This window comes from Theobroma umbraticum, unplaced genomic scaffold (assembly GCF_002168275.2).
Source record: "Theobroma umbraticum cultivar Fairchild unplaced genomic scaffold, ASM216827v3 scaffold_12.1, whole genome shotgun sequence".
In the NCBI taxonomy this organism is placed as follows: domain Eukaryota; kingdom Viridiplantae; phylum Streptophyta; class Magnoliopsida; order Malvales; family Malvaceae; genus Theobroma; species Theobroma umbraticum.
Window position 1 is genome coordinate 3851313 of NW_018397269.1, and position 21621 is coordinate 3872933.

Sequence of the window (21621 nt, forward strand, 5' to 3'; positions counted from 1 at the left end):
TCCTTTTACGGTCCCTTTAACTAATTAGAACATTTTCTAATCAATTACACCAAGAGATAAACACAATCATCATGATATATGTCATCAAAAATATATTCAATTCAACTTAGTCACACTTCATTAACATCTAGCATTCCTAATTCTTTTCTAATTCTACAATCTTGATCTTCACTCAATGGTTTTGTGAAAATATCAGCAAGTTAATGCATGGGATCTACAAATTTTATTTTAATATCTCCTTTAAGCACATGATCTCTAATGAAATGATGTCTAATTTCTACATGCTTAGTTTCAGAATGTTGAATAGGATTTTTGGAGATATTTATGGCACTCATGTTGCCATAATATATAGGAACTTTATGTATAGTCATTCCAAAATCATTTAGTTGTTGCCTAATCCATATATTTAACCACAACAACTGCCTACTAAAATATATTCAGCTTTAGCAATTGATAAAGCAATAGCATTTTGTTTCTTGCAAAACCAAGACACAAACATGTTTCCAAGGAATGACAAGTACCACTAGTGCTTTTCCAATCAGATTTGCTACCAGCAAAATCAGCATTGAAATAGCCAAAAAAATTAAAAGATGAACTTTTTGGATACCATAGGCCTAAACCTTGAGCATCTAAGAGATATCGAAAAATCCTCTTCACTACAATCATATGTGATTCCTTAGGACTTGATTGGAATCTTTCACATAGGCAAACACTAAACAAAATATTAGGTTTACTTATTGTTAAATAAAGAAGTGAGCCAATCATACCTTTATAGAATTTTTGGTCCATATCATTTCCTTTATCATCCTTTTCAAGGCTTGTGAAGGGACTCATAGGAGTTCCAATTGATTTCATATTCATCCCACCAAATTTTTTCAACATTTCTTTGATATATTTCTCTTGATTGATGAATTTTCTATTTTCACATTGCTTGATTTGTAGACCAAGAAAGCATTTTAACTCTCCCATCATGCTCATTTCAAATTATCCTTGCATTTGCTTGGCAAAATTCTCACACAACCTTTCACTAGTAGCACCAAACAAAATATCATCAACATATATTTGAATAGCAATCAAATTAGTTTCATTTTTCTTAATGAACAAAGTATTATCTACACTTCCCCTAGAATATCTTTTTTCAATTAAAAATTGTGAAAGCCTTTCATACCAAGCTTAGGAGCTAGTTGTAATCCATATAAGGCTTTAAGCAATATATACACCTGATCAATTTTGTCAAAGACTTCAAAACTAAGGAGCTGTTCGAAATATACTTTTCTTGCATAAATCTATTAGGAAATGCACTCTTCACATCCATTTGAAACAATTTATAATTCATATTGCATGCATAGGCAAGTAAAAGTCTAATAGCTTCTAATCTAGCTACTAAGAGAAAGGTTTCATCATAATCAATACCTTTTTCTTGATGTACCCTTGAGCAACTAACCTTGCTTTGTTCCTGACCACATTTTCTAACTTATCCTTCTTTTTCTTTAATTCCCATTTTGTACCAACAATTAGATGCTTGGTTAGCCTTGGAACTAAGATCCAAACCTTGTTCCTTTCAAATTGGCCAAGTTCCTTTTGCATGGCAATGGCAATCATCCAACTTTTTTCCTTTTCAACTTCCTTAAAGGTCTTTAGTTCCGCTTGTGATATGAATGCAAGATATTCACAAGCCTCTCTTAATCCTTTTTTAGTTTTACACTTTCCGAGGGATCACCAATGATTTGTTCCTGAAGATGATTTTTTACAAATCTCCAACTTTTAGGAATATTGTTATGCTATTCTTTAGTTCTTTGCAAGTTCTCTAGTGGTGGTTCTTCCTCATTTTTCTCCTTAGAGCTCTCTTTATCATTTACTTTGTTGTCCAAATCCATCTTCTTTATTTTTTTTAGTATCATCTGCATCATCATCATAAAACACTACCTTACTTTGTGCAGCATGAGTCTCATAAAAAAAATATGAATCGACTCTTTTATAACTAGAGTTTTTTTGGTAACTGATAACTCTATTATATAGAGTCATTTTGACACATTTTGAAGGCTTAGGTAACTAGATCTTTGAGATTTTAGGTTCAAATTTTAATATTTTAGGTGTTTTTCTAGTTTAAGTTTGATTACATATTGAGTAGTTAATTTAATTTATTTTAATTAAATTTTATGTTATTTTATTTTAAATTACTTTAAGAGTAGTTATTACTAGTTTCTTTTATTGCTTTTATAGGAAATTTGATGAAAAGGCTCATTTGATGAAAATTCGTGCAAATATGGTGATAGCTTTATTCATATATATATTTTTATTTTAACCATATCTCTTTCTACATAACTTTAAATAAAGTGATTCTTGAACCACTAGGATTTTATGAGGAAGGGCTACAACTTTTATGTTTACCACTTTTCCTAGTTCTAATTGGATAAAGGTCAAAATATTTTTCTAAGTTGGAGTACTACAGCAATATGCGTGGACAGAATATGATGCAGTATTTGGATCATATCTTGCAATCCAAAAATCCAATTGACATGATTATTAAGCCATTAGAAAGCTAAGAGACAAGGATACCTTTCATGTTTACCACTTTGCCTAGTTTAGAGCAAATCAAGGTGAAAATCATATTCAGATTTGATAAACCGCTACATCACTAGGAGAATAAGGCTGCAACATTGGTGAAAGGAAGCTCACCATACATTTTCCTGAGAACTCAGCACTGTAGCACCGAAGCAGTAGCACCACAGTGCTATTGTAGCAAAAATCCAACTCTGTAGCACCAAGAAATCAATGCCGCAAGCCAACAACAAAGCAAGAAAACAAGAGAATTGGAAAAAAAATTAAGATCATAAGGCTGCAATAATTAGTTTTTTTCCCTATTTTTATGTTTTTTTTAATTTTCTTTGATTTGGATTCATGGCTAAATTTCTTTGGATGTTGTTTTTATTTGTTATTATGAGCTATATTATCTTTTCTAAGATTGTGGTGGATTTCAACATGTAGTTTGAATATTAATTTCTCTTTTATTTATCATGAATGGGTGTAGTTTTGCTTATTCAAATATGTTCTTAATGCTGTTGATTGTCTGACCAATAATTAACTGATCTGTGAATCTGATTGAAACTCAGTAAAAAGATTTTAGATTGAACTAAGGTTTAAATAGTGTATGTTCACATCACTTAGATAATCTAATTCGCGATTCGAGTAGACATACGCTAATTGTCATACATAGCCACATTAGGACATTTGCTTAATGAATTAACTTTAATTGATTCCTCTAGATATATAGTGAACTAATTAAGTTAGGTATTTATACGAGCAACTTAACAAAGACTTGTCCATAGCTTTAGATTCTAGGTTAGTAAAACCACCCAATAAAGATAAATAACAAGAAAAGTTAGTATCAGATGAAATGCTGAATGACCATAATCCTAGGTCTTTAATATACTGCTTTTCTCAACTTATTTAGTTTGTTAGTTAATTTAGTATTTATTTTAATTTTATTTTAATTAATTCTCAGTAAATTTTAATTACTTAAATAAGATTGATTTGTTATAAGATTTTAGTACTTAGTAAAAATTTAGGAACAAATCTTCTTGAGAACGATCCTTTTCTTCATCACTATATAACTTGTTCAATTCGTATACTTGCATGTGCAAAATTTGACAATATTAAATGTTTTATATGCTTTACAGTTCAATGCATAACCTAAGAAAATAACCGTATCACTTTTAGCATCAAACTTTCCCAAAGGGTGTTTTTCGTTATTCAAAACAAAACATTTGCATCCAAAACTCCTTAAGTAAGAAATATTTGGTTTTTTTCCTTTGTAAAGCTCATAGGGGGTTTTAGAAATCATAGCTCAATGGAGACTCTATTCAAAATAGAAGTTAAAGTGTTCACAACTTTAGCCCAAAAATATTTTGGTAAGTTGTTTTGACAAAGCATTGTCTTGCCAATTCTTTTAAAGTCCTGTTTTTTCTTTCAACAACTTCATTTGTTGTGGAGTTCTAGGATCAAAAACATTGTGGTCAAAACCATTTTCTTTGCAAAATATTTTAATATTGTCACTTTCAAATTCACCACCATAGTTATTTCTAACAATAACAATGGTAAAACCTTTTTCATTTTCAACTCTTTTATAATGTTTAACAAAAGTTGGCAATGCATCATCTTTATGAACAAAAAACTATACCCATGTATATCTAGAGTGATTATCTATAATAACAAAGCCATATGACTTGCCTCATCAACTAACAACGGTAATAGGTCCAAACAAGTCAACATGCAATAGTTCAAATGGCCTAAAAGTTGATATGATTTTCTTAGATTTAAATGAACTTCTAACTTGTTTCCCAAATTGACATGCATCATAAACCTTGTCATTTTCAAAGGATATCTTTCAAAGTCCAATGACTAGATTGTTTTTCTTAAGAGTTTTGATAAGGTATGCAAACTAGCATGTCCTAATCTTCTATACCACAACTAACTATTACATACATCATTGGCAATAAGCCATGATTCACTAGACTCAATTTCATTAAGAAAGATGACATGCACATTCTTAATTCTTTTTCCAATGAATGCTACTTTGTTAGTATCAAGATCAATCACTTGACATCCATGGGAATTAAAACATACTCTAAAGCCTATATCACAAAGCTAATTAATGCTTATTAGGTTATGCTTTTGACCTTTGACAAATAAACCATCCTTGATTTAAGTTTGAGAGATGTTATCAATGGTTCTAATTCCTTGAATAATACCTTTAAAGTCATTAGTAAAGGAAAAAATACCACTCTTCTTTCTATCAAGCTTTGAAAATAGCTTCTTATTTTCAGTCATGTGTCTTGAGCAGCCACTGTCCAAAAACCAAGGTTGCCTTTCCTTTGGTATAGCTTTCAAACATTGATCCTTTTACTCTTGCTCAACCTACAAAACAAATTTTTGGTATTTCTTTAGAGGTACCCATACTTTAATGGTGATGGGTTCTTAGGGATTAGCAATCACATGGGGATCCTTTTAGGAACCCAAACCAATTTTGTTTTAGGAAGATTTCTACCATTATGAAAACAATCATAGGATATATGACTTTTCTTACCACACACATAATAGTGACATGAGAATGCATTAATTTTCTTTCTAAAGTTTGTATTTCTTTTAGGCTTTTCTTCACTTTTCACTTTCAATTTGATCTTTCTTCTATTGTAACTTTAATTGCAACATTTTCATCTTCTACTATTTGTAATTCTAAACTTTTGCTTTCTAATTCCACCTTCAGGAGTTCAAAGTCAATTTTGGAATGCTCAAGTTCTATTTGAAAAAGGTTTCTCTGCTTAACAATGCAATTAAAATCATAATCATGCTTGATTTTTTGTTTTTAAGTTCATCATCCAATACCATAGCTTTCTTTTTCATAACTTTATATTTCATTGCAAGTTTTTCATATTCAGCATATAGACAATCATATTCATCTTGAAGTTCATTATAAGAGATATCACATGAATTAGAAGTTACTCAATTTCTTTTTCTTTTTCCATCAGGCAAAAGTTTGCTCTATCTTCTAATATTTCTTTTTCCTCTGAACTTGAGGAATCACTATCAGACCATGTTGCTGCCACCATTGCTTTTGTTTATTTTTTCATTTTCTTTGAATTTTCTTCTTTGAGTAATTAGCATTCAGATTTGAAGTGTCTTGGTTTTTTATATTCAAAACAGATTATTTCATCCTTTTTGTTGAGATCACCCTCGTGCTTATTTTTCCAAGAAAAACCTTGATCGTACCTTAAATTTTTTCTCTGAAACCTTCTGCTTTTTTAACCCATGAGCTTTCTAAAACTTCTAGCCATCATGACTAATTTTTTGTCATCATCACTTGATGAATCTTCAAGTTCTTCCTTAAGTGTGTTAATCTTTAGTACAAGATTTTTTTATTTCTCTTTGGCTTCTTTCTTTTTCTCTTCTTCTTTTTTTCTCATTTTAAGTTCATGTGTGAAAAGCGAGTTACAAATTTCATCAACTATGACCACATTAAGATCCTTGGCCTCTTGGATGGTAATATCTTTAGGTTTCTAGCTTTTTCAGAGGTATTTAAGTAATCTTTTCATTAACTCATATTCAGGGATGGTTTTACCAAGTTGATTGAGCCTATTTGTAATGTTGGTAAACCTAACAAACATGATAGAGATGTCTTCACCCGATTCTATTTTGAACATTTCATAGTTATGGGTGAAGCTATTTAGACTCCTTAACTTATGAAGTCCTTTCATGAATGACACTAAGTTTTTCTCAAATTTCCTTGGTTGTGGTACAGCTAGAGATTTCATTGAACTCAATGGGAGTCGAAGCACAATTGAGGGTGTTAATGGCTTTAAGATTGGTTTGATCCTTTTTTTTTACTTCAACTTCAGTCCACTTAGCTCTTGGTTTAGGCATTGTCTCACTTATGACAAAACTAGATGAAATGGGAACATAAAGTTCTCCCGTGATTACTTCTCACGTTACATAATTAAGAGCTCTAATATAAATAAACATCATAGTGCTCCAATAAACATAATTTGATCCATCAAATAAAGGAGACTTATTTGTGGATTGACTCTTAGTAACAACAAACTTTTGTAAAGCCATATGGATCTCCCTTAATGATGTTAAGTATCAAATTTGAGGGTTTGGCTCTGATATCACTTATTGGTCCTATTGGAGTCCTAGAAAGGGCGAATAGCACTAAAAATTTTAAAGGCAGCCCTTGTGAGCTTGTAAAACTCTTAATCAACTAGAGGAAGAAAGGTTTAAACCTTGTTAGAATTTAAAGACACCAAATAAGAAAACATAAAGAGAAGTGGACAATGCATAAGTATTTATAGGGGTTTGATCCCTTTAACATACATCGATTACCTTGATATCTTAATAAAGGGTTTTCAATCCAACTTCACTATGCTAGCGGAATTAATAGCTTTCACCAAACTTTTATAAGGTGAGCTTCTAACCCAAGCTTTAATCCCTTACAATTACCTTAGAATGCTTTTCACACTCTAATTTACAAAGAAAAGAAAAGAAAAAAAGGTAAAATTAATCACCTTTGTTGATCAAAGATGAATACAGTTAAGCTTAAAACTTCTATAAGAATAAGAATAAAGAACAATTGTATTGGAAAAGGTTATTTGGCTTTTTGCTCAAAATGGGCTTTCAATGTTTCTCTCTCATATTTCTTTGATCGTTGGAGCTTCTTTTTATACTTGGGAAGTCAGATTTTACTTTTTAAGACAGTTTATAGTCATTAGGAAGAACTCTGATGTCACTCTAGTCGTTATTTTATCCTTTAGTGTTTAAATTCAAATAGGTAAACAAAGTTTCAATAACTGGTTACTAGTAAGCTCTAACATAGTAGCCCTTTTAGTAACTTTGTTCATTGTGTTAACTAATTAAAGAAAACTCTAACCGATTAATAAATCTCTGTTTTCAAAGTTCTCTATTCTATAGACTTCGTTTAATTGGTTAACTTTCCTCTTAACTGATTAAAGTTTTACTTCCTTCAACCTTAACCAATTAACATCAGCTTTAATCAATTAGAAAATCTTTGAATTTGAATTTCTCCATTCTAGCTCCCTTCAATGGTCAAACTTATTTCAAATTAGGATTTTGGCATTTAAGGGTACTAAAGTCTTGTGCTCTAATCAATTATCCCAATTCCTTAACTGATTAACATTGCCTCTATTTTTAGCTCCTAGCACCTCTTTAATCAGTTAAGCCTAATGTTAACTAATTCAGGCTTTTCTGTCTTGCTTTTACCTAATGCCTAATTATTCCTTAACTAGTTAAGGCTCTTTGTTAAGCAATTACTAATGTTCTATTTTCACTAGTCACTTTTTTCTTTATTTCTTTAACTGATTAACTCTTCTTTAAATCTATCAAGCATCTTGACTTGCCTTTAATTAACAAATATGTTAGGGTAATTAAACTATATCTTGCACACTTATATAGTAAAGTTAGACATTAATGAATAAATAATGTTTTATTGTCATAAAAAATATATGGAGTCAACAGTAGAAAGCTTGACCACCACTAATGGAAGAACTTGAGAAAGAGGAATAGACGGTGAAGAAGGGATGACAAAGCTAAGGACTCAAGGCTTTTGGAGCAAGAGTCTTTTTTTTTTTTTTGTAGCATGGTGGAAATTGTCTTTTGCCCCTAAAAGGTGTAAGACAATTTCCAATGTCAACGGGTCTTTTACCTATTGACTCGTAAAACTTTTTCTTTTAGAACTTCATCTTCAGTCACTCAAACACCTATATGTCTAAAAAATGTTTTCCACAAAAATTTTTTACTTCAAAACAAACACACCCTTAGTATTCTCTACCATCTATGGTAATCCCACAATAGTGCTTCAACACCTTCTTAGGGAGGAATTGTCTCCTTTTGCAACTTTAACTCATAAGCCTTGGCTTCTTGCGAGGGGTTTTCATGCTTTCTTATTCTCTACGAGAATTCACATGGTTCAAATTGAGGCAATTGTCTTTGTAAACTATTTCAACGCTTTATGAAAACTGGATCTTAGGTTTCAAAGGCCAAAATTTACTTGGTGAAGAGGTTTAGTCTTTGATAGATTGGATAGATATATCTGTAATGTTAGTTGGTGCTTTATGTTTCAAGAGGCCTCCGTGCAACACTTACCAAGAGTTATTTTAGATCATAGGCCTCTTTTGATTTAGTTGGGTGGTGAAAAAGGTCTACATGGAGACACTTCTTTTCAATTTCCAACAACATAGTTAACTCACGGCAAATTTGATGACTTTGTGTAAAATTACTGGGAGGGATTATTGGGCATCCAAAAACCTGCTGTTAAGGTTCACTACTTAACCAAACAAAGGAACAAATAAATCTTTGGTAATATCTTTTATAGAAAGAAAAGCTACTTACACATCTAGGGAGAGTGGAGAAAGCCTTAAAAACTAGACCTTTCAACAACTTCAAGATCTTGAATATAGCTTACATCTAGAATATGAGATACTTCTACGTTAGTTAGAAATTTATTGGATGTAGAAGTCTAAGGCAGATTGGTTGAAATTAGGTGACCATAATACCAAATATTTTCATCTTTGAACGGCATGTAGGAAAGTAAGCTTAAAGTTTTTCAACTTTGCTCTTTAGAAGGGGATTGATGTGACAACTAGGAAAAGTTGAAATCTCAAGTAATGGATTTTTGGAGAAACTTATACTCCAAAAATGAAGTAGTCATCCCATTATTTTCGTTTAGGGGTTATTTCCCTCCTCTCGATCGGATTGGCCAAGCTAATATGGTGAGGCCAATTGAAGACTAAGAGGTTCATGATGTTTATTTGAGATGAAGCCTTTTAAAGCTCCAAGTGGTGATTAATTTCGTACGTTATTTTTTCAATTATAATGGCACATAGAGGGTCCTTCTCTCATTACATATGTTCGTAGTGTGTTTAAAAAGGCAAATGTGGGCCAAGAATTCGGTAGGTCGATTATTACTTTGATCCTAGAAATCAAATCTCCAAAATTTATCTCTTAATTTCGGCCAATAAGTCTTTTACCAGTGGTCTTTAAAGTCTTAATAAAAGTCGTAACTAATCAATTAAACCATATATGAGTCATTTGGTATCAAAGACACAATCTAGGTTTATCTTAGGGAGACAAATAGCATATTGCATTGTTGTTGTTAAAGAGTTGGTATATTTTTTCGGAAAGAAGCAAAGTAAATCAGGATGGATGATAATTAAAATTGACCTTGAGAAATCATACGATCATTTTTAATGGAAATTTATTTGTAACACTTTAGTTGAAGCTAATATTCCTAAGTTTGTGTTGACTATCATAATTTGTAACTGGAGTTGTTTTAGCTCTCAAATTCTTTGGAATGGAACTCTATTGGATAACTTTATTCCATCAAGAGGGGTGAGATAGGGAGATCCATATCTTTTTGTCATGTGCATAGAATGCTTAGTGCATGGCATCAAAATGACACTTTTGCAAGGTTTTTGGAAATTGATTAAACTTGGTTAGTGGGGTCTTCTTCTCACCCACGTTTTCTTTACAGACAATCTAATTTTATTTTTGCAAAGGCTTTGACTTCCCAAATAGAGGTGATTAAGGGAATTGTGAAAGACTTTTTCATTTGCTCATGTGATAAAGTTAGTTTTGAAAAATCCTCCTTTTAGTGCTTGAAAAATGTCTCAAGGGACCTCGTTAGAGATCTAGCTACGAACTCAAGTTTTATCTACTCAGAGGATATGGATCGATACTTGGGAGTTCTGCTATTTACATGGGCGTAAAGGCATCCATCTTTTTTGGCAATTGGAAGAGAAAGTCTATAGCAAATTGAGTACTTGGAAAGCTTCCACTCTTTCCTTCACAGGTCGACTCGCTTTATTTAAATCTATTCTCTTCATGATTCCTTATTATACGATGCAAACTATCACTATCCCTACAGATATATCTTGCAAGTGCATTGTGGGTCGTTGTCATAATTTTTTGTGGGAGGAAGACTCCAGTTCTAGGAAAGTGCATTTAATGCGCTGGATGGATGCTTGTAAGCCCAAAGATGAAAAAGGTTTGGGTAGTCGTAGTTTAAGAATAGTGAATGATGCATTCCTTCTTAAATTATGTTGGCATGTTGTAACTAAGATAGACGAACTTTGGGTAAGAGTCTTGCGAGAAAAGTACAATGTGGGTTCCTTTATGGTTCTTAAGAATGTACATCGTGTAAGTTCTTCTATGCTTTAGGCAACTCTTAGTCGCCTTTGGAATAGTTTTAAAAAGAATATCATTAGACCATTAGCGATGGTCACTCAACAAGTTTTTGGATTGATATTTGGGTGGGAGAACACCCTTTTATTGACGTTGCTCGAGCGAAGGGTGTGGACATTGATGACGAGAGTTATGTGAATAGCTTTAGTTTGTCGAATGGGGAATGGGATTGGAGTCGTTTGTCTAGCTGTCTTCCAGTAAAGGAGCTCAGTTTAATTTCTAGTTTTCTCCCCCATTTACTCCTTCACTGTCTGATAAACCTTAATGGGCCTTTTCTTTGTTTGGTCGATTCACAGTAAATTCAGCTTATGAATACTTGTAGGAGATTACTGTGGAATTTGGCATAGAAGTGAGAAGGTCCACAATGTACCTGTCTGTTTTTGCTTCCATGCCTCTAGGATCGTCTTTTAACTAATCAAGAAAGAGTTTGTCATGTCTTTTGAATGATCCCTTTTGGCCTTTGTAAGTGAATGGCAAGGTGGCTTTGCTTTTTCACCTTGGGAAATGCACAACGTGCCATGCAAAGCTTTGGAAGGTATACTGGGTATTATGTCTTGCATGGGACTTAAGCCATTACTTCCCCTCTTGTTAATCCATGTTCCAACCTAGACTTGATTCAAGTTATTCAGGGCCTCCTTCATTGTCAATGAGAAGTTAATATTCGTCATGTGTTTGGAGAAGACAATACCTTGGCAGATTTAATAAATTTATTAATTTTGATTCTCCTCCTTTTAGAGCTTGGGACCTATTGATGAATGATGATATAGGGGTGTGCTGATTAGACTGTAACATTTTTGGTTTTGTTAAAAAAAGAAAAGATAAATGAAATTTGATGCAATAATGAGTAAATGTATCATTTATTCAAATAACATACGAATTGCTTTTTTCCTCAAATAAATAAAAAAAAATAGATGAAACTTTTATTCTCAGTTCAGATGTTAAGACTGTTTGTAGACAGGAAGAAATGGGAAAATGCCCAAAGTAGAAATAGTTACTTGATTTTTAGCTTACAAATATACACTCAATACGCAACCAGGCCACCGCATCGTACAAAGGAATTTTGAAGCTCTTATTCTCAGTTTTGCACGGCCATGCACACACCACATCTATTTTCTTCTTTTTGCTTATTTCCTCACAAATCTTTTAGCAACTCAAAGATCAAAATAATCTTCCTTCCTAGAACTACTAAACAGAACCATCCACCAGAACGATTCGAGCAATGATATACAATATGGACTGCAGGAAAAGCAAACAACTCATCCGCTTTCCTATCAGAAACAAGCACGATCAAAACTATCGTTTTGGTTCACTTAAATTCTTGCCCTCAAAGAATTCTGCCAACATTCGTTCAAGGTCCTCTGCTGAATACTTGATGTACTTCTGGGGATTCTTCCCACTCTCAACTAGAGGTCTGCAGTACATAAAAAATCAGAAATAAGAATAATAAGTTGGAATAGGAGACCGTACAGATTCTCAAAACAAAAGTGAAGGCATCGGAGTTACTATTAATTGATTTTAGTATCAGTAAATGAAACTTATGTAACTAAGTTATGGTCAGCTTTCTGAACAACTTGACTTCAAAGATTAGAGGAAAAGCATTTCGCACCAGTTTTGCCATCGTTTTCACAGCTCAAAACATTTGGAAGACCACATTCTCATGTCTTAACAATCACATGGAAAAAAGAAGGTTGTGGCTTCCAAACAAGAACAAACAAAAACACATATGCACGCATAGACACAAACTGACAGGCTCGCACAACTACTTTAATGTTACTCCATTTGTATTAAATAAGCCAAAAAAAAATTCAAATTAGTATTAAGTTTATTAGTTCAGAAATGTACCCATAGCGTTTTAGGAATGATCTATAGGCTGGCAACAACACTTCTGCAACCGCAAGCCTCAGGGACTCCCTCAACTCTGTGTCGGGCACTGTCCATTGAGATTGCCTTTGATGAAGCTCCTCAAACTGCATATTGAAAATCTTGAACCTGATCCATGAATAACTTGCACATCAAGATCAGAGGTTAAGGACAAATAAAATACATGGATCCATATATAAACTTTTTGTTGTGAGGAATTAAGAGCAAAGCCAGAGGTGACACGGATCCAGTTAAAATTGACCTGTCTTTAACCAAGGCTCTGGAAACACCGCTGCTATTGGCTCCATCACCACCTACTGCACTACCACCTCCAGATGAGGTCAATCCTTGTATAGAGAGACACTGCAGGATCTACAGCAGAAAAAACCATTGAGAAAATGTCAGTTAATTTGTACAACATTAAGGGAAATGAGTAATTTGAAAGCATTATATAACTACAAGCTAGTTCCAATGCAATAGCCATTTCCAAATGTATATGAGGCAATAGCCATGTCAAGATGGAGAATATCGCCTCATTTGGGAGCCTATACCAGCCAAGAAATATTATTGGTCCAAGACTAAAGTGTCCATGGTAATTAATGGAGTCTTGTAATTATTTACAATGGAGTCATTTATTTGTTAGTTTATACATATTGCTTCATAAAAAGATTCCAGTTTTTTAGCATGATAGGAAATAGCATGACAATACCTGCTGCTGTACACACTACATTAGTAGTGAATATATCAAGGTATTTTTTGGCTTTTATTGTTAAATTTCCAACAGATTTTAATGACTTGTCATTGAATCCTTTCCTGAGCGAGAATTCAATATTTTATGGGCTTGAAGCCTATAAGAAGGTTGTAATACCCCCTTTGAGACAAATGGCAGATTGTCAAGACTTAATATTTACAATATGAATCTAGCTAGAGGTCATTTTACCTGGTTAAAAATCTTATTTTGTTCACACCAAATTAAAAAGATTTTTTCTTAATTTTAGGCCCATATAGGGGCTTTTTCCGAGTCCCTACTCGAGAATTTATTGTCCATACAATTCTAATTTAGTTTATCCAATAGGGTCCAAATTAATTTATATTCAAAGGTCAAGATTTATTATTTTGAGTATTAAGACATTGAAAAGTCCTTATAAGCATTCTTTGCAACTAAAGGAGTACTAGAAAATATGTGCAGATCTTCAGAGTTAGGAGTTCTGACCAAATGTAAGGATAGTAGACAACTGTATTCTTGTATTAAATACGTCAAACATGATATATGTCAACATCTATCTGAAATTTTAAAATTGATGTTTCCACTGATGAAGCGCATCAAATACCTATTGGCCTTTAGATATGAATGAAACACACATTTAACCTCAAGATAACCCTTTTAAGTATAGATTAACAATATGTTCATAAGTAAAAAAGTATTGTTACAAGAGTTTTAGCATATTTTAAGATGATATGGAAAGGGAAAATCTACCTTAAACAATCCAGTAATCAAACCTAACTCCACAAAAATCTATGTCCAAGAACTAGTTGTATGCATCTTAAATCACAACCCAAGACAAAAAGAAAAAAGGGGGAGGGGGAGGGGGCGCATAAAGGACAAAACATATTGGTCTATGGGGTATTATTTTAGCGTTAGATGCCCTATTTTTCTATAAGGACATCATGAGCACAAGACAACAAGATGACAGGAGAATATGTAGCAAAAAATGGCCAAATAGGTGAAATTTTCACTCCTGTGCAAGTGTGCTCAATGCAGACAACCGTTCCTTAAGCATCAGTTTTAAGGCAAGTTAAGCAATTAACATGATTAAATTGTAACATCATTCTTTACAACAGTACAAAACCAGCAACTGATCACCAGCTGTCTATTGAGATAAATGAGTGATTAATTTATTGAATTAATTTATTGAATAACTTAGTAAGAAAGATAAGGAACAACGCCCAATCAGTCCTTTTCTTGTGTTATGTCAATTAGGTCATCAGAAAAATACCTTTTGCCAAGCATTCCTTTTGTATTGATTTGCATGCTGCTGCACAATCCTCCTGTGTCTTTGCACCCAATCATCCCCTAACAGGTCTTTCGCTTCAGATCTAAACAAGAGATCACAAAGTATCAGTACTATATGCACGACAAACGAGTAACCTTAAGAAGCACAGGAAAATTCAGATTCACAACAGACCTGCGCACAGATCTCACCATATAGTGAATATTATTCATGAGAAATAAGTGGGTCAAAGCCTGATCTTTATACTGCTTGGATTTTCCATCCAAATTTGTTTGAAGAGCCTGCATAATTCTCATTGTTACAGAAGCCAATTGAGGATTTGTACCATCAGCATTTTCAAATTCCTGGAAAAGTTGCTTCAATGTTGATTGGTAGCTGCAGGAATTCAACACATGATTTTCAGTTCAGAAGTGTGAAATATATCTATCGCCGTGGTATCATGCAGCAAAAATATCACAACCAAACCATAATATTGAACCACTAAATTGACTTCAGGATTAAGACATGGTTAAGCATCATGCAATCATATCATGATTTGATTATTGGATAATTAATACTGCATTGACAAATATTCAGTCCTCCCATTTGTTAGAACTAGAACTACAAACAGATTAGTTTCAAAGATCACAGGTCATGCATATCTGTTTAAATTTAAAGCAATATATGATTAGCATCACATGGTGAGCGTAAGCAAGTAATAAGGCACAAAGATAGACAAGTTGGACATTTTATTTATCTTCTTTTTGATGAAGGCTGATTGGGTTCTGTTATTTTTTCCATATATCAGATGAGATATAACAGATTGTCCAATATCAAACTTCGAAATTTCTTTTACCACAGATTTTCTAGTACTGGCTAATTTGGAGCAAGATCCTTCCACCGATATTTGAAGCAAATAATTATTCAATAACTGGAAAGAATTTCATACAATAAATAAATGAATATATAGAAGGAGCAGCCAGTGTGCAATTGTACATGTGCATGAGAGAGAGAGAGAAATAAAGGGGCAAAATATGATAAAATTTTCACACACTAATGCAGATGGAAAGCATGCATTATCATTTGCCAAAGAAAAAGATGAATAACCTACAATCGAGGAAAGCTGAACTTACTCGAACAAAAACTTTACATAATTAATCACATAGCTGGTCAAAGGATGGACAGTTCCATCCAGCACTGCAGTTTTCGTTGCATCTTTTTCAACTGCTTCTTCGAAATCACCAAAGGTCTCTTGAGCTGTCTGGGCAAGCCGCTTTGTTAAGCCCAATGCAGATTCTCTGATCTCAGTGCATGCTTTACCTTTGAAAACTGTTTCGATCTGTAAAAGAATTCAAATATTAAGTTAATGAAAAATACCAAGCACCATCTCAGTTTGCCCCACCTTTACAGCAGGGAAGTGAAGGGTACACAGAAAACTTGATTATGACTCAACCACTATATTATAAACCTAGCTGGAAGACCAGGTGAAATCTGATAGTATATACCACAGATTTTAAAGAGTTTACCTAGAAATTTTATAAATAAATCTTTGACAGTCCTTACATGTCTAACATTTGAGACATATGAAGAAATCATAACAATGTTATAAGAGAAACTATTTTCACATCTTAATATCTAATTTCAAAAGAATAAAATACAAAAGTAATATTTGAAAGGCATCCTTTTGGTACAGGCCAGTGATGAATTTTAAAATCAATAAAAGAATGCAAAATTAAATAAATTCACAACATTTTGCACAACCATATTGTAAACTTCAATTGGAAGTAATTTTCCTCACATATCCAATACTTGGCAAGTGAAAATAAACAATAAATTGATCAAGGAAATATATGGAGCAAATAGAAAGTCCTAGTTTTACAGTGCAAGTCAATTGTTCTCATAATTTTTATTATCAAACAAAACTTATTGACAGAGGAGAAAAGACAAATAAAAAATAAAAATAAAAACAAAGTACAGCCATTCTTTCTGATTCTCGAACTATTCTAATTGAGTGAAGTACTGTAGTATACATGTTTGGCCAAGACAAAATAACATATCATAAATTGTTCCATTTGACCCACATTATCAGTAATTTAATCTATATGGAAGTCCTAGAAAATTTCAGATCTGGCCAAACTGATAATGGAACTACATAAAATGGTCGCATGTATTTTATCCATCTCCTAAGCCCCATTCTCAAATTGCAGTGACCTCAGGACACACTAGAAGAACTGTAACATTAACCATACCTCAGAGTGAAGCTCTCTCATTATCTCATACATGTCTAAAAGTACAAATAATTTTTCTGGTGATCTTTTGCTTTTTGCAATCGCCTCACCAAAACTAAGTAGAACTGAAACACTACTTGCAGTAACTTCAGCAAAACATTGATCGCTAAGAGAATCAAAGCCTTCAAACATTTGATCACAAACTTTTCGTTCTCCAGCAAATAGCAGTTTGACCTGTTCAAAAATAACTAGTCATTTGGAAGAACAGGTTGACTGAAATTTCTCCGTATTCCACAATGTTACTTACAGCAATCCGCATAAAGTGAATCCAATTTCCAATCTTTGCCTCCAAAACCTCCCATTGCATCTTCTGGACATCATCTTTGCTAAGTTTTTCAACTCCCAATTTGCGGAGGCTTTCTTCCAGAACCAAGGAACGGGTTTCTCTGAGAAACAATGAAAATGTTAGATCTTTTGCAAGCAAAACAATAATGACATCACTCATACAACTATAGGTATGAATTTATTTCCACAGAATTTATCTAAGGAAACTAACAGTGTATACGGATATTGAAGGCGACAGTTCTCCAAATAATCAACAATAAATAGGAAGAATCTTCTAAGATTGGATTAGGGACTAATTTACCTAATATGGAAGTGTGAAGTGTCTGAAATGGTGTTTCTATACATTGCGGTGAAGGTGAGATTGCTGCAACTTATGTTTCCAGAAGACATTGGGAAAGCAATGCAGAGGCTATGTTGATAAGACTGATGGTCTAATGTCAATATGTCATAGTAGAAAGAGATTGTTTAACAGTTGTAAAGCCACTGCAAAGCTCAAAGCAGTCCTAGCATATTATAATGAAACCCTTAATAAGATAAAGGACATCATGAACATGTTTCTACCGGAAAATATACAAGGGACGGAAATAATGATACTGATTTCTTGGCTAAGGCTGTGCATCTCATTGCAGTCAATGGCTCAACTATGTGTTTGTACCCCCATCAAAAGCAAATCATGCATTTGGCTCCAAAACTCAACCCATGACTGTTTAAACCACATCCCTACAACACCACTGGAATGGCCTAATAGCAATAGTTTTAGTGTTGCATGCCTAGTTTAAATCTAGGCAGAATCTTGGACACCTATATATTCTCGTAGGCTTTCTGTTTCCAGGCCAACAAGAATAGGTCAGAAACAAGCTAATTAACCATACAACAGTTAAACTCGGTTCTCTTCTAAGTTGGGATTGAGGTTGGATGTTTAGACCAACCAATGATTTCATCTTGATCTCACATGGAAGCGACATGCTAGTGATTTGAAAGGAGGTTAGGGATTTTTTTTTTCCAAACTTTATCTAGATCAGAACTCTAATGTTGCCAATATAATTGGCTAGCATACATGCCTCTTCTCCCACAACCCCATCACCCAGCCTCCTGTTAAGCACCTTTATTTAATTAAGCTAGAACTTCTAGCAAAACGCTTGCAAAGAACTTCCACCTCCCATCTCTGTCCAAAAGATTTAATTTGACAATGATTGCTTGCATTCAATGGTGATAGAAATGCATAATATTCCAAAAGCAAGTTCAAAAATTCTGAAGCAGTAGTAAGCAAAAGCAGTTTCTTGTCATACTGTAAACCATCAACCACTCCCAGCCCATTAAACTTTCACCGCTGCCCAAATAATTGTATTATCCTGTGCCCCAGCAAGATAGAACTCTCTTAATTATGATGACAGAAATGAAATTTTATTGAAGTGGTGCCACAACACGGTAGGAATGCTGTTACATCCCATTAGCCTTTTGGGATATCTATTAATGGCACACAAAACTTATGTAGCTGACCCTAAAACCTTGGTATTAAGACATGTTTGACTCGAGTTGTATAGAAATTAATTTTTTGAGTTTCAGTCACTGCATAAGGACAAGGATATTATTATGCACACTTCACAACTCAGACACAGGGATTAATCCAAGCAAATGATAAAGACACTACTCAATTGAAATGACCTTAGCATCATACCAAACCTTATAATAATTTAATTGTTCCAAAAGCGTTATATGGCTTGAAGTCAAAAAATTAAACAAGTAATTGAACATAAGTATAAATAACTAAAGAGCAAGACTAGAAAATCTCACTTGTAAATTCTGAGTAACTGCTGCTGATGACCAGCTCGAACCATTTGCTGGGCTAAATCATGCAGTAATGGCATAATCCGTGGAGGTATAAGTGTAGGAGGAGTATAGACAGCAGTTTCCAGCTCACTTTTTTCATGCTCAGAATGGTTATGGGATGTACTCTTGCCACCAGCATCACCTTGGTTTCCAGGTGATCCTGATGACGGACGTAGAGCATTTGGAAGGCCATCAAAGAGACGATCAGGCTCAATAGGTTTGCTGAAGTTTAATTAAAAAGAAAAAGAAATAAAAAGGAGGAATAAAACATAATAAAAATGGCAAGATTAAGCAAGCTAAAAAAATAGATCCTTTATATGAAAAATCGTCTCCTAAGATTATTGAGAAAACACCCATTAAATAGATTATTCTTAAACTCCCTTAAAAGAAAAAACTTCATCAAAAAAGGTAAAAAGAAGAAATTTGAGTTTTTCCCTGGTTAATGCTTATGATGTATTACTACTAAACTAACATAAGGGGAGAATCAGTACCAAAGGCTGAGGAGTCAGCAGTAATAACACCAGTATATAATTTGGCATTTAGACCATTTGGATCTCAACCTAATAGCTGTTCACCATATTATCAACCGGATTAACAAATAAGACTATGGCATTTGCTCTGCATATTCTGAGAAAGAAATATGACAGAAATGATGCTCAAAAGACACATACAAGCCCACACTCACACACAAATGAAAGAAAAATTGAGAAAGCACACACAAAACATCCGTGCAATTGCTTAGTATATTAATAACAGGAAACTATTGTAAGGATGACCTCTATTAGCAGTATGATGAGAAATTTGAAAGATGCAATGGTGCCAGAGGGCCCGGTTTTTAGAGACAAAGCTAAGAAGTCTGATGACAGAAAATTTCAATACCACAAGTTATCATCTCATCATGGAGCATGAGTCTATACAAGCCAAGAATTGCTAACTGTACAAGTCAGAAGACAAAAACACAAAGTCAAAATGACTTGATAAGTTAGGAACACATACCTGTAAGAATTTAAAAGCTGCTTATACTCGTCCTCTAGCTTTGAAATAGCTTTAGCAAGTAAAGTGTTTGCTTGGTTAAGCACCCCATCGCTATTCCTAAAGTTCTTGTTGCTGCTAAAAAATCGAATGTTGTTTCTTAGCTGATCAATTGCTCCTAGATAACCTTCTAGGTCCTCATGCGGTCCCTTAAGTATCTTAGCCTCGGCCTACGAAAATAAAAACAACCAATAATAATAAATTCAAAAGCAAGAACATCTACCTAGCTCTTATGACGAAGAAATTCCATAATTTGAGAACACAAAAGCCATTTAAATTGGAATTTGGGCTTTTACAATTAAAAAGGTTCCATAATTTAGGTTTGGTTAGGCATAAACTAACATACAGCAAAGCAATAGATCTACAACTTCATCTTTTAGCTAGAAAGACGAACCTGACGAGAGAGATCAAATTGAGCCAAAATAACTTCAGCAGACTTCAAAGTCTTGTCTATATTCTCATGAGCTTTTCTTATAGCATGAGTTCTAATCTGTAAAACCCAAAACAGCAAGGAAAGCATAAGGGAAATTCCCTGATCTGATAAACTTATAAGTAAATCCTGGAAAGCAGAAGGAAACCTGAGTGGGACGCATGGCAGTCTCGAGGGCAGAGAGGCGGCTGTCGAAAGAGCCAAGAATGGAGACGACGTTGTCTGTAATGGTCTGGCTCTTTAGCAAAGCCTCTCTCATCATCGCTGCTCTCTCGCTTAGCGAATCCATCCCCACGACTGCTATTCCCATCTTCTTGCTTGCTTGCTTTTTTGCTTTTGTTATTCCTCTGTCAATAATTGTTAGAATTAGAGCGATATTTTATTTTGAAATTGGTGAGGAAAATGGTTGACAGTTCTGTCTTCGGCAACAGACACTTTCCCTTTGTCTTCGATTCCGGTCTTTGACAGGGTGTCCACATAGGTCGACTCTTCCATACTTGGTTTTTCTGCCCTTTTCATTTCTTGTTTTTCTTTTTTTTCCCTTGACCCCACATGCATTTTTGAAGAATTAAAACTTACAATTTTTAATTTGACATATTATCTGAAAAATTCCCTAAATTATTTTAAAAAAATTTAAATAATTTTTTATTTTTTTACATTCAATTAAACATTTGTGTTTTTATTTTAAGTCAAATAAATTCTTATATTTTTTTATTTTGAGTCAAATAAATTTTTATAATTAAAACCTATTAACATATCATAATTAATAATAACATACTATTTAGATATGTATGATATAATATATTAATTTGATATTATAATATGATTATATGATATTTTTTATTATTTATATCAACTGTCATATCATTATCATATAGATATAAAATGATAAAGAATATTCTGACTAATAGTAACTAGTAAATTATTAATTATAAGAGTAAGAGCTTATTTAACTCTAAATAAAAATACATGAGCCTGATTCAATGTAATAAAAAATTAAAAAAATTAAATAGTTTAAAGGCTTATTTGAACATTATACTTTTTAATTTTTATTAATAAAATGTGCATGAATTTTACATAATTTTTAAGAATATAAAATACATAAGTTTGTCCTGATACTTTATGATCCATGCTTAAAATTAACAATATTATT

General features: G+C 33.3%; 1 protein-coding gene across 1 annotated transcript; it reads right to left on the minus strand.

The window, feature by feature from the left end:
* Positions 1–11618: 11618 nt before the first annotated feature.
* Positions 11619–20952, minus strand: LOC110425756 (exocyst complex component EXO70A1-like). The gene is made up of 12 exons (XM_021440747.2): positions 20617–20952; positions 20433–20528; positions 20003–20208; positions 18971–19228; positions 17139–17277; positions 16853–17065; positions 15737–15942; positions 14799–14999; positions 14610–14709; positions 12875–12984; positions 12595–12741; positions 11619–12163 (listed from the first exon to the last, which is right to left on the minus strand). Exons 1-12 carry the CDS (start codon positions 20776–20778, stop codon positions 12046–12048), a joined length of 1956 nt encoding a protein of 651 aa, XP_021296422.1. The 5' UTR covers positions 20779–20952; the 3' UTR covers positions 11619–12045.
* Between the last annotated feature and the right edge of the window lie 669 nt (positions 20953–21621).